The sequence below is a fragment of the Protopterus annectens genome, chromosome 8.part1 (genome assembly GCF_019279795.1).
Source record: "Protopterus annectens isolate FY-2018-M chromosome 8.part1, PAN1.0, whole genome shotgun sequence".
NCBI classification, from domain to species: domain Eukaryota; kingdom Metazoa; phylum Chordata; order Ceratodontiformes; family Protopteridae; genus Protopterus; species Protopterus annectens.
Window position 1 is genome coordinate 532,395,173 of NC_056742.1, and position 19,859 is coordinate 532,415,031.

A 19,859-nucleotide genomic window follows, 5' to 3' on the forward strand; every position below is an offset into this window, starting at 1 on the left:
TTACAGCTAGATTTGAACAAGAACTTCAGCAAATGATAGGGGAATGGAATGCAAAACTGAAGGTATTTGGGATGAAACTGAGTACAGATAAAGCATGTGTAAAAATCACACCAAATGGGGGAAATCAGAAGAAGCTGAAAACTGAGATAGAAGGGAAGACAGTGGAACAGATTAATAGCTTCAAGTACTTGGGAGGGATGGTTGAGGAGAAGGAAAGTCTGAATGAGGAGGTCAAAGTTAGAATCAGCCAACTAGCACAGAGTATCAGGGGTCACATAGGACAGAAGAATGTCAACTATGCTGGTGTGACCAGTACTACTGTATGGTACAGACACCTGGGGAGTAAAGGCAGAGCAGATGAGGAAGCTAGAGGTGATGGAAATGAAGTGCCTGGGATAGGTGGGAGGATGCACAGTGTGGGAAAGACGAAGAAATGAGAACATCAGAGCAGAAACCAAAGTATCTTTAATTGCACAGAAGCTCAGAGAGAACAGATTACAGTGATTCAGACACATGAAAAGCAGAAGACAATCTGCTGAAAAAGATCTGGGACAAACAGTAAGAAGGCAAGCGGAAACTAGCACATCCAGCAAAGAGATGGATGGATTATATGAAAGAAGACCTGTGACACTCAGACATGACTGTCAAAGAAAGTAGGAGGGTGGCATTGAATTGAAAGAGTGTGATGGCAAGAGTTTACGTGGCACCTCAACTCCACGTAGAATATGGAAAAAAAGGGGGTTGAAAATTCTGTGCATGTGTGTGTGTGTGTGTGTGTGTGTGTGTGTGTGTGTGTGTGTGTGTGTGTGTGTCTGAATATTATATGTACTCTCCATTTTATACTTGTGTGACGGTCTGACAATAAACAACACCACTAACAGTTTTTCATTTGTCTGTAAGCACATTAGACTAATTGTGCTAATCAATTCATGAGATCACTTTCATCCAAATGTTGACCAGCACTATTTTAGATTTTTTTGGAAGTTGAACCTTGTAATTGTATTACATGCTCATAATTCAGACTTCTTAAAATGTTTTACTTTTGCCCTATATGTCTGCTCATTTGGTGAAAGTGCATTTGTTTTATGTCATTCTATATTTCTTTCTTTCTCTATGCAGCAATGGTACTGAAATCAGTTTTTTAGGTTTTTATAGACATATGTGCATCCTAATGTTTCTTTGTTGTTAATGTCTGTATTATCTGGCGTGGCATTTCTCTTTTATAATACTTGCAACTGATTCTGTATTACCAAAAACTTTCTGTACTAATTCTTACAGTTCTTGTTATTTTTCTTCTTAATAGTAGACAATGCATCATTCTGATGCTTGCTTTCCACCATTGCTTTGACAGCACTTGAAGTCATTTCTTATTTTTGGCAGCTACATATCAGGTGAGGAATGAATATTTCTTTTAATAAGGTTGTCTTGTTTTAAATTAGGTTATATGAAAATACAGCATATTGTAATACTTCCATAAGGCACTTGTGAACCTAAATATTGTAAACAAAAGTTTTGGACATCTGTCTTTGTCAGTGGTTTAACATAATTTGTGCAGACCTCTGGTGGATTGAAAGAACTTTCTGGGTCACCAACAATAAACCTGATGCAATTACACATATTCAGAAATATTAGTGCTTTACAAGCTTATGACGGTAAAGAAGAAATGCATGCTGCAGTAATTACAAACAAGATGTCTCACTTGTAAAAGGATCAAACTGAAGTATCCTCTGTCTGTAAATTAAATATATATTTTTTCATAAAAATAACAAACACAAAGGACCCAAGTTCCGAATCCACTCCAAAGTAGTTTTAATAAAGTGCTTTTTGTTTCCCAAGTAGAAACTTCATCAGAATACATTTACAAACCCAGCCAACTCAATTTATACTAAACCCCTGATGATTAACATAACCCATTAATTGGAATAAGTTCCACCATCTTAAAGATGTATTTACAATTACTTTAAAACTTCTGCCATAGTATGCTTATACACATGTATAAATACATCAATATCATATTGAAAAATGCCGTGAATGTATAAAAAAATGTCATGAATGTTGTAAAGGTTATATGTAGAACTTGGTTATGCTTTTTTACACATTCATGACATTTTTTTTGAACATTCATGGCATTTTGCAATATGGTATTGATGTATTTATATAAGCATACTATGGCAGAAGTTTTAAAATAATTGTAAATACACCTTTAAGAGGGTGGAACTTATTCCAATTAATGGGTTATGTTAATCATCAGTGGTTTAGTATAAATTGAGTTGGCTAGGTTTGCAAATGTATTCTGATGAAGTTTCTACTTGGGAAACGAAAACCGCATTAATAAAACTACTTTGGAGTGGATTCTGAACTTGGGTCCTTTGTGTTTGTTATTTTTATAAGTTTGTGTGGATTCTCATACTTTTTTCATATTAAAACAGTACATGCAACTAGAAGAAGCACAAGTTAATTACATAGCTTAATTACAGATACTGGAAAAGGAAGTTTTTTTTCTGCCCCTGAGCTTTCCAGCCATCTGACCATTAGCTTTGCTCATGCCCATTCATTCCCTTATGGCCAAAAGCCACTGATGGTGAGCCACCATAAAGGTGTTGAGCAGGCTTTTCTGATGACGCACCCTAATCTTCTGTGGTACATGTCCTACTGAGTGCTCAGTGATTGGATGGAATGGGAACAACATTATGATGTCATGCAGTTCCAGAAATGGAATAACTCCTCAACTTCTCTGTTTCTCCCATAAGTGGATGGCTTTTATTGGGGTTTTTCTTTTTTGGTCTTTGCAGGTGATGCAGCAATGTGAAATGTACCTCTAACACATACTTCTCCTTCCTGTCTCACATGGACAGGCATGTGGTTAAGGTTTTAACTCTTCCTGTTCCTCCCCAGTGGTGTCTCTGTTGTTCAAGCTACTAACTGAACCGCATTACCTGGCTCATAGTGAGGGCATCTACTCTCTGTCATGGAGTCAAGCAGCTGTAGAAAAAGGTAGAAAGTCTGGGATGTAGGAAATGATAGGCTGAAAACAAACATTTAAGATTAGCCAAAATATCAGCCATGCAATTCATCAGAGCTTGAAAAAAATTAGGATATGGACCTCCTTATCACTGCTCTGTTACAGAAAGATAGAACCATTTACACAATTCCTCCATTTATGGAGAGTAAATATAGATTTCTTAGGCATAATATTGCAAACATTCAGTTTACTCAAATGCCCAGACTATTAAATGTCCTTAGTAACTAAACTGCTTTAAAAGAGCCAGCAATCTATGGGTTTTCTGAATAATGCAAATACACAGAATTTGTATAGCAAAGTAGCATCAACATCCAGTCTAAGGCTGGTACCTGCAACAGAATGCTAATCAGATTGCACCAGCTCTTAAATCACTGAGTTCCATTTGATTTACAGCTAGAACTGCTAAGTTGTCTTTATGTCTTAACTAAGATTCATGAAATGCAATGAGGAACATCCACGTCAATGTGGTTTAGCAATTTAATCAACATACATATACAACTAAATTTACAGTAAGATAGAACCAGACTGATTATTTCATTAAATAATTTGCTCATTTATTTTAATAAAGCAATTTATTGACCATAAGCAACAGTCTGATCAATCCAACTGCGGAACATGGTGACACGAGTGTACATGGCAGGGGTTCTCACATTGCAGTCACGTGTTCCCCAGGAGACGATTCCAATGAGGTACCATGGGTCACCTTTCTGACAGACCAGTGGACCACCAGAGTCACCCTGTAATAGCAGACAAACACAAGTATAAGTGATGCAGCTTCTAAAAACATCTGATATACATGAATGCATAAATAGCAGTGCAGTAATAAATCCACATTAAGAATCGGGGTGATATGTTCCATTATTAACTGAAACATTAAGTAACTGAAGTGACATCGATCAGGCCTGCAAAAATAAAGGGCTACAAATAATTCCCTTATATATATCTATGAGTAAGAATAAAAATCAGTATCTACATGATTCAGGCCATTCTAATTTTAATCAGGGAGTACATGAAGGAATATTTTGAAATCTGACTGAAATACTATGCGGTTTTCTTTACCAAACTGGTATTGTGAGATTGCTCACACTTGGATAAGTACAAGAAAAAAAATAAGGACCTTAGTGTACTCCTTCACTAGTTCACATGAAAAAGGGTTTCTTTTTATTTATTTGTTAACTGAGTAAAGCTACTTGACACCAGTCCTTCTTTTCATTAGCTGACTAGGAGTGTTGGCCTAGTTAAGCCATAATTTGCTAATATTCACATAGTACATAAGTGGAGGTTGAGAGAATCGAATCCACAAGTACAGAATGAAGATCATTAGATACCACTGTTGAGAGAGAGAAGGGGGTGGAGAGAGAGAGAGAGAGAGAGAGAGAGAGAGAGAGAGACAATACTATCCCTTACTTAACAGCATGCTACCATATCAGTGTTGCCACCTTGTAGCTTGTGAAAAGAATGCACATGACATGCTCTGTAGCACTTAGCATTGTTTGGAAGGTTTGCACCCCACTAAGCACCAACTGTTGTCCTGGTCAGCACCAATGATATGTCTGAATCAGGATTCATCTCAGCGTCTGGCCTCTACACCACATTTTAACAAACACACCTACAGTAGCTACAAATTGCTAAATGCACAACAGAAAGCTTACCTGACAGGATGAGGCTGAGGCACCCCCAGCGCAGATCATGGCACTGGTGATCTGGCTACCCCAGTAAGCCTGGCACTGGGCTACGGACACTATGGGCACAGCCACCTGCTGCAGCTTACCAGGTGATGCTAGTGAAAGACAAAAAGAAGGTAACACTGATGAAAGTATCCAAACACAGGCATAATACATAGCATCCACTGAATTCAAAGAGGAGTGAACATTAAAGCAATAAAAACATATACCTACCTATCTATTTACCTATCTGTCTATATTTATTACAACAAAAGCAGACTCATATTACCAATAAAGCAATATTTAAAAAATAGATTTAATTTTCAAAATCAACAGAAAAAAATCTCCTTTAGACCTGGATAGAGAGAAAACCAAAACATGACACATTGGTCACATTCACTGTTAGCTTTGCTTTGGGCGGGGGGTCTTGCTTGTGCCACAATGCAGTTACAAAAAACAAAGCAGTACTTACAGGAAGTTAACAAGTTGCACAGAGCAACAGTCCAACGGGCTTTTCAACTTAGTGACAGTGTCATACAAAACGCACTATAGAAGCAGTTCCTTCCAGCCTTTCTAGGTTACTGCTAATGACAAGTTTCTTCCTTTAGACTACAATTCTATTTCTCCAGCCCTTCAGAGGATTAAGCAACCAACAGGCTTTCATCCTAATGCCAGAATTCTTCTTCTGAGTTCTGCAGTCACATTTCCCTTCATGTCATATTGGTTGAGACTCCTCTAGCCCACTCCATAAGTACCTGGAATGAACTCACACCACTACAAACATTCTTAACATGTAGCTTAAAGCAGATTACTTTCAATTAGGAGACCTGCCTCCTTCAAAGCTAGGAAAAGCTCTGTATTTCTGGTCAGTAACATGTCCCCTTGCAAACACCACTGATTTTGTATAATGTAAATAATATCCCTGGTTGCTTTTGAGGTGCAATTACACATTACATGATCCCTAACAAAATAGAACCACTGGTTCCCACTTCAGCAGAGAGAGTTTAAGTCAGGGAAATCCCTTCCACATTCAGGAGGCTATGACCAGGATGGTGAAGACTCCTAAACTTAAAGGAAAAAGACCCATCCAAAAAAAGTTTAGCATTATAGACCTTCTGCCGATGTAGCCATTTCGATGTGAATTCTCTCCCTAGTAGATAATATTTTAATGTACCAATGACCCACTATGTTGTTAGGCAATCTCTCTACCTGTTGCAGGGTATTTATTTTCAACATACTGAGCTTAAAGCTAATGCAATAAATAAGGTATTCATCTGCCTCAGTGGTTTGTAATAACACCACCCCAATGCCTACCCCTGATAAAAGGGCTTAACAAAAGCCATTCATCCATAAAGTCCTTTTCCTCATTTTTTCACAAGTTCAGGGTGCTGCATAAACAGTGACCATCATCTGGAGCCAATGTTCACAGAGTCAGCTGACTCTGGTTCTAATATTATCTGCTCAGTAAAGAACATGTCCTTTAATTTCCTAAATGTCTGTTCTGTGGCTCCTGTCCACTTGAGTGCAGTCCTGCCCTTGATCATGTATGTTGAGGAGCAGACTTTAGTGGCAAAGTTTGAGATAAACTTATTGTAGAAATTGGCTAATCTTTGAAAAGCCTTGGCCTGACTCTTAATTGTGGCTATATGCCACTTACAGACTGCTTCCAGCTTCTCCAGATTTGGTTTCATATTTCCACTCTCTATTATGTAGCCCAAATAAAGGCCTACTGCCATTCTTAACTTGCACATCACTGGGCTGGCCTTAAGTCCAGCCTAATGCAAGGAGTCCATTACAACCTGGACCTTCAGGAAGTGGCTGTACTAGTCTTCTGAGAAGATAACATGTAGTCAAGGTAGGACATGGGTCATCTGATGTGCAATTTAAGGATATTGCCCATTAGCTGTGGAATGTTTTTACTGCCCCATGAAACTTAGATGGTATAATGTTATAGTGAAAGATATAATCAGATGTGGAGAACACTGTTTTCCTCTTGGCTTCTGGGGTTAAAGTTATTTGTCAATATCCCTTTAACTCCAAAGTGGATAGAGATCTTACATTTAGAACCAGATTGGTATATATGTACTTTAGATGTACATATTTGTATCATACCTCTCAACTGTCCAAATTTCTGCCTCTTATTTTTGGTCTGTTTTTCATAAATTGTGTGACTTTTGGGCAAATCACTGAGGATTGAAGTCACTAAATAATTGCATGTATTTGAGTTTCATATAATTCCAAAATGCATGCTAACACAATTCCTGTTGTTCTAGCAACTTTCTAAGTTTATAAGAGCAGTATTTAAAATCTATCCATATTTTACGTTTTTTGTCCTCCCATTTTAGGCATGTCCATATTTCTTGCACCAAGACGTTGAGAGGTATACTTTATATACAAAAATCCCTCATTAGGCAAGTCTGCAAGCATTAGAATATTAATTACAGAAGGTCAGTATATACTCTCCTGGCCTTTATCACATTTTTGGTATGTTTAGCAGAAAATGCGATAATTAAGAATACTTTTTTTTTGAAAAATGTTTTATTCAGTTGAGCAATACTGTAATGGGGCATCTTCTTTTGCGCCATATATGCAGACGACCTGTTTTTGGCCTCTCTTGATGACATTGTGATGTATGATTGTGAATACACCATTTTCTTGTCTGTAATAGATGTTAAGTATAGGTTTCTGACTGACGTGAAGTAGCGCATGGCTAATTTATCTGGTTACATGCATTTGTTCTACAATTTCATGTGGCTAAATACCCAGATTATGTAAACATTGTACTTCTGAGCATTTAAGTGAGGTAATATGCAGAATGGACTTTAATGTTTTATATGAACATAAAGTTAAATATCCAGGGGCAGGTTTTACTTTTATAGGGATTGATAAACTAATAGAGAGTGGTGATACCTTTTTTTTTTGTTTTATAACAGATTCATAATCATCATCATCAGCCCCCTTTTTCCCCATTTTTTACATGGGGTCGGGGTATCATGTTAACTGTTGCCATCTCTTTCAATTCACTGACACACTCCTGCCTTCTTCAACACTCATGGCCGACTGTCACAAATCTTCTTTCACACACTCCATCCACCTATTTGCTGGACGTCCTCTTTTCCTCTTTCCTCTCACATTCTTCCTGTCTGTCCCAAATCTTCTTCAGCAGATTGTCTTCAGCTTTTCTGCAAATATGTCCAAACCACTGTAAGCTGTTCACTTTGACCTTTTCAGCAATTGGAGCTACTTTGGCTTCTGCTCTTATGTCCTCATTTCATCGTCTGTCCCACATTGTGCATCCTACTACCCTTTTCAGGCACTTTATTTCCATCACCTCTAGCATTCTCATCTGCTCTGCCTTTACTGCCCAGGTTTCTGTACCATACAGTAGTACTGGTTGCACCACTGTCTTGTACACCTTACATTTCAGTTTCCTTGGCATTCTTCTGTCATTCACTACGCCTAACACTCTGTGCCATTTGGCTGCAGCCCCTCTGATTCGAGCTTTGACCTCTTCATTCAGACTTCTCTTTTCCTCAACCACCCTTCCCAGATACTTGAAGCTATTAACCTGTTCCATTGACTTGCCTTCTGTCTCAGTTCTCAGCTTCATCTGATTTCACCAATTTGCTGTCATTACCACTGTCTTATCTGTGCTTAGTTTCATCCCATGTGCCTTTAGTTTTGCACTTCATTCTCATATCCTTTGCTGAAGATCTTGCTCAGACTTTGCCTGTAATACCACATTGTCTGCATACATCAACTTTGTTGGTCTGTCCCATCTGACCTGTTTGCTAATGTAGTCCACCACCAGTATAAACAGCAATGGGCTCAGAGCTGAACCCTGGTCCACACCCACTCCCACTGGGAACCCCTCTGTGAGACTGAACACTGTTTGTGCTTGAGTCATTGGTTCCTTGTACATAGCCTCCACTAATTCTACCAATATTTCTGGGATTTCAAACCGCCACAGTTGGAACCTTGTCATATGTTTTCTCCAAGTCTAGGGATGCCCAGTTATACTTTTTCCTCATCTCTAGCTTCTTTTCAACTGTCTCACTGAAAACACAGGGTCAGTTGTCCTGTGTCCTGATCTGAATCTGAACTGCTCACCTCCCATCTTACATTCTACTGCTGTATGCATCTATTTATCAATCACCATCTCCAGAAATTTCATGCAATGTGACAGGAGTTTGATGCCTCTGTACTGCCCACATTTGTGGAGGTCCTCTTTGTTCTTGTACACTGGCATGAGTATGCTTATTCCCCAGTCATCTGGGATACACCTTTCTCTCCACACTGCTATTATTACCCTCGGGAGCCATTTCTCCCCTATCTCACCCAACATCATTATCATATCTGCTGTGACCTCATCTGAGCCTGCTGCTTTATCATATCTGCTGTGACCTCATCTGATCCTGCTGCTTTATCATATCTGCTGTGACCTCATCTGATAATGCTGCTTTATCATATCTGCTGTGACCTCATCTGATCCTGCTGCTTTATCATATCTGCTGTGACCTCATCTGATCCTGCTGCTTTATCATATCTGCTGTGACCTCATCTGATCCTGCTGCTTTATCATATCTGCTGTGACCTCATCTGATCCTGCTGCTTTATCATATCTGCTGTGACCTCATCTGATCCTGATGATTTCCTTGACTTCATTTTCCTTAGTGCCGTTCTTACTTCTTCCAGGGTGGGCTCCTCTTCTTCTCTCATCGTAGGCTGTGTCTAGGACAGTACAACTTCTGTGGGGTTTTCTTCATTCAGAAGCTGCTGGAAGTACTCTTTTCATGTGGCTTTGATGTTCTGAGGACAGGTGAGTAGGTTGTGGCTACCATCTCTTATGAAAGGTGTCTTACTATCCGACTATCTTCTTTATCTTTCTGTGTTTGTCTTGTAACCTGAAAGTTTCTTTGTGCCACCTACTGTGTCACTTTCCAGAAGCTGGTACAGTGCTTATGATGCCCTGTTCTTTGCTATTGTAACTCCTTTCTTAGCTTGTTAGCCAACCAGTATTCCTTCCCTGCCTGGTCAGTCTTTTCTATCTCCCACTTTTTCCTGAACTCCTTCTTTCTTTTGATGACTTCCTGGACTTCTGCGTTCCACCACCAGCTTTCCTTATTTATCTTATTTCCATACATGGCTTGGCTACATATCAGTTTTGTAGTCCTCAAACAAGCTGTTTTGAAATGCTGCCATTCTTCTTCAACTCCACTAATTTCCTCCTTTTTTTGGGGGTGCTAGAGCCCTGAGTAATTCCTTGAACTGCTGTACTTTCTCTCCAGTCAACTTCCAGGTCTTCAGCCTCATCCCTGTTGACCTTAGAGCCTTCTCTGGCTACTGCTTGCAGCTGATTGTGGCAACCACTGGTTAACGCTGTGGGTCAACTGTTTAACTGGGGTTTACTTTGCAATCATTGATTCTACCCCTATGCCCTTTCCTTACTAGGAGGAAGTCTACCTGAGTTGCATGTTGGCCACTCTTTGTGTGATCTTGTGACTGTCTCTCTTTCTGAACCATGTGTTGGCTACTATCAAGCCATTTGCCAGCCAGAAGTCTAGAATGGCCTCTCCTTCTTTATTCCTGTTGCTCCACCCATGTGGACCCAGACAGTCCTCGTATTCAGTTCTGTCTGTCTCGATATGTGCATTCAGGTCACCCCTTATCAACACCAATTCATGTTGTTCTGCTTTATCTAGTAGGTCCTGCAACTGCTGTCTAAATGGATTCTTTTCCACATTATCATAACCCTGCTGTGGGGCATAGGCTGAGATTATGAATACTGCCCTATCATTACACTGGAGTCTGATTGCCATGAGTCTGTCACTAATTCTGATGATATCCCTTAATGTCGTCTGAAGCCTGTCTCTCACCACATTTCTCACCATTTCTAGCCTGTCCTCCTCCTGAGTAGTAGACTCTGGATCCCAAGCCAAGTGGCTTTACTGCACTGCCCTTCCATCTTATTCTTGGATAGATATGATGTCCAGCCTCCTCTACATCATCATGTCATCCACTACCAAGCTGTGTTCTGTCAGTGAACCTACATTAAGTGTAGCAATTCTCAGTTCATGTTTGGCAGGTTGATTGGTTTTACATCCAGCTTTTGCTCAACAGAGCTATCCCAGGTCACCCAAGCTGGGCAACTAGACACTGTCCAGCCAGTAGCTTATTAACTCAGGGCTGCCGGGCTTTATGATGGGCACACATTGGCCAATAGGGGCACATACACCCCTCCCATCATTAGCATGGATCACACATGTAGGTTGGAGTAGGCTGGGTCCTCAACCCACTTATCACCGGCAAATATCCATTCCCATTTAGTGACATTTGCTAACATAACCAAATCAGCTATAGCCATATTTTACACCATTGAGTGGCTAGCCCTGCCATGGTGCACAGTCTGTGATCCATGTTCTGTAGGGCACCAAGAAGAGTCTGTGCTGCTGCCCACAGCTCCATTCATTGTGAGTTTGAGATGGAAACATTCAGCATGATTTTTGGAGGTGGGAGGAACCCCACAGAGACACAGGGATAACATGCAAACTCCAAACAGGCATTGGCCAGAGGTCACAATTGAACCTAGTACCTTGTGCATGGGAGGCGACAACCTTAAATATTATAGCAGTGTTAAACTTTATTGAGTGAGAAACAACATATGTGGATTATTAATGTAGGGGCAATATTTTATACAAAATCAAACAAACATTTTAATTATATTATAGTTTAACACTTTGGCATAATTAGTGTCATAATTAGTGTATTTAGGTTTAAAATATAAGGAAGTTATTTCAGTATTTATATAGCAAAATTAACATTTACTTGTTATTGTAAGTGCAATATTTGTTGTTTGCATATATTAATATATTTCTTATAGTATCTGACATTGTATATCACATTAAAAGGAAACTGGTTATTGATGACTTGAATTTAGATTGGCAGGATGGATACAATACATTATACTGAAGAAGGTGGGGTTCCCACTGAAATTGTGAGTTTTGGGTCCTTGGATCCTTTTATCAATAATGTTACTTTGCACTTTTTGAAGCGGTTGTCTATAGTACTGGTCATTTTTCTTACATGACAGTGTTTAACCTTTCCTGCAAGTCAGCAAAGAGCTCTATCACACTCATAAAGAGGGTGTTTTCCTCTTCACATGTATATTTTGCTATATCTAGCAAGCCTTGAGGTCGCCTGCAATATATTTGTTCAAATGGTGTGAACCCAGCTGAGACTTAAGATACTTTTCTCACAGCAAAAAGAAGTCGAGGAAGTAGTTCATCCAGGTGTTTTCCAGTCTCTTCTATATTATACCTCAACAAGGACTTTAAGGTTTTGTTAAAACATTCAACTAGCCATCTGTCTGAGGGTGGTATACAGAGGTTGTTAGCTGTTTAACCTTAAAGAATTGGCAAAGATCATTTATTAATGTAGTCATGGATGGGGTGTCCTGGTCGGTTAGAATTTATTGGGGTATTCCTGCCTTAATAAAACATAGTACTAGTTATACTAGTTATTTTGTTATACTTATTGTATTCACTCTCCATTATGGTACTGCTTTAGGGAATTTGGTTGCATAATCAATGATCCCAAGTTGCCCCTTATTGGACTTTACAAGTGGCCTTATGATATCCATTTCTAATAATTCCAGTGGAATTTATTTTATAAGCAGAAGTCTTAATGGTTCTTAATGTCTGGGTTAGGCTCTGTCTTTTGACATTCTGGGTCAGAGGCTCAGACATTTTTACCTCCTTTACAAAACCAGGTCAGTAAAATCTAGATAGAATTCTAGCTGTGGGCTAGTCCATCTCCAGATATGCCCCCGGAATGTGAATATATATACCAACTTCATTGCAAGTGTTCTGAAAGACTTTGTTATTTGATCTCTTTCTTTGGTCACTTGTACAGCAGATAATTCTTAGTGCAAAGTAGATATATGAAATGGGCTACTCTGGTTAACTGTTTCCCCTTCCATTCATGCTAGATTCTTGCTAGTCATCCCACTGGGCTTTCTTAAAATTAATATGTTTTCTGGAGATGTATCAGTTTAATATTTGTATCCTTTCAGTCTTGATGTGAAGTTGTTGGTGTAGCCTCTTCTCTCACAAAAGCAAGCATAGCTTCCTTCTCTTTACCTAACTTATTTCATAAAAAGATAACTCTTAAAAGTTATTTACTTTCGATCTAGTACTGGCCTTTTCTTTTTATCTTATTCAGTATTATTCCAACTTATTCTTAGCCTTAGAATCCTGCTCCTGTATCTGTTTCTCTTTCTGCTCAAGTATAACAAAAAGAAACTTAATAGTCTGCTCACCTGAGTTTCTACACCTCCTTCTTCTCATGTAACTACAGGTCCTTCTATAAAAAGTTCTTGTGCTGATTTATTTTGTAGTTTTGACTACTGTAGCATCTGATCTACCCCTTCCTTCTACCCAAGCCCAAATCTTAGTGCCTTTGGAAGCTTCTAGTTCAACAACTTTGCCTTTACTGGGACTGTCTATTTCTGACAATATAGGCTGTACTCTCCTATTTGCATTTTCCATAGTTCTTTAAACTGAAGAAAGTCTTGACTAATTATCACATCATGAGTTAGATTTAGCACTAAAGCTACTGAGTGCAATACTTTGCCCAGGATAGTTTGCATTTCTGCTTTGGTTACAAAGTACTCTTTATTGTATCAATTTACACACATTATTTTAGTTTTCTGGCTGCTAGTAGTATTCTGCTTATACACATATTGTGATAAAACTAGTCTAATCATGTTCCCCTCTGTCTAACAATCCTAGCAATTCCTTTCCTTCTACCACAACAGTATATTTAATGCATTTGGTGACAGTGCAATAACAGAATGCAGATTACATGCTTCTGGAAGTTAACATTTCAGCTTTATCACAGTCCATTGTTTAACAGCTTGCTGACCAGTGTTATTAGTTTATACAGGTACAACATTACTAACATTAGCTGTACAATACCTTGGTATGTGTCCTGTCTTAGAACATTTAAAACAAGCTAGTTCACTTAATACTACCTTTTCTTTATGAACATCTTGACACTAATATATATATATATATATATATATATATATATATATATATATATATATATATATATACATAGTAAGGTGAATGCCTATTACTAGCCCATGCTGCGGACAAGCCAGCTTTAGAGATTTCACTTTTACTAAGGATTTAGATAACTATTTTGGAAAACATCAGGTCTCATTAAAATACTCACTTTCTTAAGTAGTTAAGGAATGTCCTTTTAAATCTCTCTGCAGTTGTAATTTCCCAAAGAATACTTACATTGTGCATACTGTGTTCTAACTATAGTCTGAGAATATCAATTAAAATCAAACTTGTGAGACCTTACTGGTCAGTCCATACAAAATGTCCAGCTGTGATACCTATGGGCTCATGCTTCAGATAAGATGACCATGCTTGCCAGAATTTCTTTTGGTGTGTATAGTCCTGTATCACTGTGTACAAGATCTCTACAGACTTTTGAGGAGGACCTTTGGTTAGATATAATAAAATTATGTATAAAACCACAATTGCAGAATATTCTTAAAACCACAATAGCAAAAAAAAATGATGTCTTATGTTCACCGAACATTTTTTTATTCCACAATAGATAGCATAAAATCTCTTAGCGCCTCTGTCGCAACCAGCCTTTACAGAGTAAAAATCTAGTTCATCAAATTCTCATTTTATATACACAGCATTACTTAATTAATCAATTACATTCAAATTAACTTAAAATCAATGAAAGCAGCTTTTTCTTTAAGCTAAAACATTTCTAAATAAAACTTTGCCAGTTACATTCCTTATTTAAACCATTAGGTTGTAAAGTATTGTATTTAATGATAAAAATTGATTCTTTATTCCTAAGTAAATGTTTTAACATTTCTTCACTGGCAAGATATTGTAAAACCTGCTCTAAAACTGTCACTTTTAAATTTTTAGTATCTCCTAAATGTACTTTATTGAAATGTCCTGCTACGGGACTTGTAACTTTGTTTTTCTTAATGTCCCTAATATGTTATTTTATTCTTTCACTTAAACTTCTTTTGGTTTCACCTATATAATAGTTTTTACAAGAAAAGAAGAAAACTTCAGGTAATCCACTACTATCTCAGGTGCTGGCTACAAATGAGGTAAATTTGGGGGCCGCTCCCCAAACTGATGACAACCTTAGTAACTTACTGATACAACTGGGGAGAAAAGTACAAACATTTAAGAAACTCCAATGGCAGCAGCTAAGCTTTCTAGCTTATTTGGAGTTTAGCATTGTTCCTAGACAGCTGCGTATTCTAAAGATGCCAGCGTATGCGAACACATATCCTGAACTCCTGAAAGCACTGCAACAGTTAAATTTAAAATTGAGTAGAGACTATATGGTCTTAATGAATGAATATTTTATAAATATTGAGAAAGAACTTTTGGATGAAATTATATGTGTGGAGAATGAGTTAACTGGGTCGGTTAACTTTATAAGTGTTGCTGGTTTATATCAGCTGTTGTTAAATAGAATGAACACTATAGACAAGATGCAAGCTACTAAGCAGTGAAAGCTGCAATGAGACATTAATGATTTTAAAATGGGTCACATCTTTTTTTGGCCGAAAACTTACATACCCAATAAATTCCATCCTAAAGGACAGAAAGAGGTTAATAGGATGGATGAATTAGATACTTTTTCTGAAGCCGGTCAAATTGAAAATGGTAACAAACTTTTGACCAATGATGTTTCTCACAACAATGATGGGCGTATACAGACAACGCTACAAGTCAATAGAGATGGTTGGCCAGCAAACTAATATCAGTCTGATGAGTGGTGCTAACTCCTTCTTGAATCTGGCAAGTGTACTGACTGAGAATGGGGTTGCTGAGATGGCATCTACGTCGACGAGAAGTAAAAACAGAGACTTTTTTTAAAACTAACTCAGTCGATAATAGCAAGGTTGTCAGAAAAGGTGGATGTCAGCAAGCACCCACAATTAAGAGGGTGTTCCCAGCAACTAACAAATTTAATAGCGGACAAAAGAAAGAACGACAGCCCATTATCTCAGAACAAGCAGGGTCGCAAGTGACTGGTAAGCCAAGGAACTCTGTTTTAAATATGTCAAGCCTTCAGCTTACACCAGCAATGGAAGGTTTATTAAATAGAGGACTGCAATTTATTCCTAGTGTCAAGGGTACGATTGTTGAAGCCATAACTGACCTTAAGGTCTTTGTTAGGAACGTATGTTTAAAAATGCTGTTTAAAGATGTGAATGATGAGCGATGGTCTGCATTTGAGAACAAAAGCATTTTTATTCCAAATAATTGCCCGATACTGAATGTCTTTAATATGATTTGTGAGGATGAATTAAGACAATTGTATAATAATATTTCATCTGGTAAACAAAAGGTTAAATATTTCAATATGTCATATGCTGAATCTTTAGCTTGTATGCAGTTCTGTGAAAATAAGAATATAGTAATTAAACAAGCTGACAAGGGGGGAGCGACTGTTATATTTGACAAACATGTATATATAGAACAAATGAATGATTTTCTGAAGGATGAAGTTACCTTCAAAGAAATTTCTTTTAGTGATGTGAGAAGGACTATCACAGAAATAAATATGTTTGTCTATGATTTACAAACACAAGGGGATATTACACTGGATTTATTTAACTATTTCTCAGTATCATGCCCAGTCGTCCCAGTAATTTATGGAATACCCAAGTTACATAAATCTTTAACTAAACCACCCCATGAGACCTATAGTCTCGGAAAGAGGTTGGGCGACTGAACCGTTATCAATATATGTACAAAAAAATGTTAAGTAAATATTTACCTGTATGTCCAAGTTACATAAAAGACACTGGAGATTTTTTAAAGAAATTGTATATATGGTATAAGAACAACCGACAATGTGATTTTATATTGGCAACCTTAGACATAGGTTCATTATTTACTGTCATACCAAATGAGTATGGAATAAATGCCATTTGTGAATTTTTATGCAGTAATACAAATATGATGGGTAAAGAGATAGAGACCCTTTGTAATATAATAGAAATTGTTCTGGATAAAAATATGTTTCTTTTCAATGGGCAACCTTATCTACAAATAGCTGGTGTAGCCATGGGTACTCCAATGGCTAACACATATGCTAATATTGTGTTGAGTCAATGGGAAAAAGAATATGTTATGAATGATGAACATCCATTCAAAGGAAATATCCTTTTCTACCAGCATTTTGTGGATGATTGCTTCCTATTATGAAAAGGTGATGAACAACAATTAAAAAGATTTGTGGAATTTGTAAATAGTACCACAAATTTTTTAAAGTTTACTATGGAATATTCTTATAATAGAATTTCTTATTTGGATGTCGAACTATATAAGGAAGCTGGTGTACTGAAAACTTGTGTGCATAGAAAGGACGTACAGGTAAATAGATACACACATGCAAAAAGTATGCATGCTAAACATGCATTTGGTGGAATTGTCAAAAGTCAACTATTAAGGGTGAGCAGACTTAATACTGATTTGATAAAATGTGAAGAACAGATGGAGGTTATATGTAAGGATTTTGAAAACAGAGGGTATGATGTAGAACATGTCTTAAGGATTAAAAACAATATATTAAGGGATAGAAGCATCATGGCACCCCCATATTTTGGAGAAAATTCCTTGGATGAGGATGGGGTGGTTCATTCCACCTCTACCTTGAGATATGTTACAACTTATAGTTATATGATGAAATATGTGGAGACAATAATTCGAACAAAAATTGGCGAATATTAACATCTTTGCCTGAATTAGTTACAATATTGGGTAGGGTACCACGAATTGCCTATAAAAATAAAAGTAATCTTAAAAGACAATTGTGCTATAAAGATTTTGAAGTGAATTTAATGAATCCTGTGATTATGGTACTACTCCTTGCTTTAACTGTAGTTGCTGTACTGATATTTGTGACAATCAGGTTTTTGAACATCCAGTAAATAAAATAAAATATGAGATGAAATATCAGGCTACATGTAACACAACATCAGTTGTATATATAGCAACATGTACCCACTGTGATGGATTTTATGTGGGAAAGTGTTCAAGGTGACTTAAAGATTGCATAATTGAACACAAGTCTGAGATAAGGAGAGGTGCCATGTCTAATGCCTTAACTAAACATAAAATTGATAAAGGGATGCCTTATAACTTTAAATTTAAGGTATTAGAAGTAGTATATAAAAGTTTAAGACAGGGTGATATAAATAATAAGTTAGAAATGTCTGAATATAAATGGATTGTTAGACTTGAAGCGGATAGGGTACCTGGACTAAACAATATGATAACTGTTAAACCTGTTTTAATAGCTAGACAGAAAAAGTATAAATGATGACTTATAAGCTTATGATGAACATCAAAATGCTTTATGAAGTTAAATAGTAATGTATATAGACATGAATTTTACTGTTTTAATGTTAATTATTTTTGCAATTTCATTGGTGGCTGTGTCATGTGATATTTTATATAAAAATGGTGGTTTTTGATCTAATGTTTGAATACTGAAGAAGGGATATTTCCTGAAAGCTTTATTATCTTTTTTAATAAAGTGAGCATTTTCTACTCATTCGTTTCTTTTGCTGAGTTATGACTACAACGTTTGCTAGAACTCAACTACAGGTGATCTGTTTTTTGTGATACCATGTTAGTAATAACCAGGTCAAGAAAGTTGCTTCCTCTAGTGGGGGTCAGAATGAGCTGGTCCAGGGCATTGGAACTGATGAATTCCAAGAAGCATTGGGCCAGTGTATTGGTGCATGAGTAGTTTTCCCAGTTGATGGAGGGGTAGTTGAAGTCTCCTAGTAAGACACTGTTGAGTTGGACCTTGATAGATTCCAGGGTGCTTAGGAACATGGAGTTAGAGTCTAGGGACATGGTTGGGGGCCTATAGCAGGCTATGACCTGGATCGGTATCTTACCCAATGTTAGTTGTACCTGAAGTGTCTCAGATGCATTATGCTGGGCTACTAGTCTGGAGGTGTGCATATCCTTTATGAATATGGAGACACAACCACCTTTGGAGCTTCATTCCATTTTTCAGGGCTGAAAAGTCTGGAATGAGTTATAGCCTGGTAGAGCAGGGGTGCTTTCTGTTGCTTTAAACCAGGTCTCTGTTACAGCACAAATGTCAATGTTCTCCATTTTGAGGAGTGCTTTGAGCAAGTGCATCTTGAGATATAGACTTCTAGCATTGAGCAGCATGACCCTCAGATTGCATTTATTTATAGCTGTTATGGTGGTAATTTGGTCTTTGGAACACTTCCTAAAAAAGGCACTATAGGGGTGGCAAGAGCCTTAGCCAGTACACGGAAACCCAGGGGTGACAGATGCAGGCCATCTCTGGCAAAGCATCGAGGTCTGTCACTCATGTCATCCCAAGTAGACAGATACTGGATCCTCTTAGAATGACACCAAAACTTTAGCCAATTGTTGAAGTCAATCAATTTTTGTTTGTACTGCGGTATCATTCTGGTTGATGGTAGGATACTGCTCAGGGCTAGTGTCATACCTGCCTGGACCACAGAATCTGAGAGCTCCACCATGTCTCTTTTCATGTATGAAAGCTTTTAGCTGTCATCATATACAGACTGTTATTTAAGCAGCCATGAAAGAGTGATCACGGCTACAGAAATGCAAACTGAAAATGCTTACACTTGCAGCCAGTGCGAGATTGTTACCTCACCAAAGCTTCCTATTGCTTGCACTTAGAGCAGCTGCCCTTTTGCCCCACCCTTGCTAGAGTTCTGGCAGACCATATATTGTTTGCAGGTCTGATTGATATGTATGACAGACTGCAAATACAAGCTTTTAAAAGTAACATTAAGTTTTTAGTCACCACTTAACTATATTAATTTATGGAATTTGTGTTTTACAAGTCATAGAGTTTTGCCGTTGTAATCTTTCTTTGGTGAAATACTAAATGGTGACTGAAAGCTTGAAGTTAACTTTCAATAAGCATTTGTAGTCTTATCACATTTTTCAATGATTCAATGAAATATTTAACCTCAGGGCCTGTACAGGTCATTTAATAGTTTGCTTTATTACAGTTCCTGTTGTGTAATGCATATATTTAAACCAAGAGTTTAATAGTACTTTAAATACTGTTAGTTTTTT

At 37.6% G+C, this 19,859-nt stretch overlaps 1 protein-coding gene across 1 annotated transcript in view; it reads right to left on the reverse strand.

Moving 5' to 3' along the window:
* Positions 1 to 3,557: 3,557 nt before the first annotated feature.
* The window catches only part of CTRL (chymotrypsin like), a 79,463-nt gene continuing 63,161 nt past the window's right edge, over positions 3,558 to 19,859 (reverse strand). Inside the window, exons 6-7 of the mRNA XM_044081570.1 lie at positions 4,675 to 4,802; positions 3,558 to 3,759 (exon numbers count right to left, since the gene is read on the reverse strand). Of these exons, the coding sequence (XP_043937505.1) occupies positions 3,595 to 3,759; positions 4,675 to 4,802 (293 nt within the window). The 3' untranslated portion in view covers positions 3,558 to 3,594. The remainder of the gene's footprint in view (positions 3,760 to 4,674; positions 4,803 to 19,859) is intronic.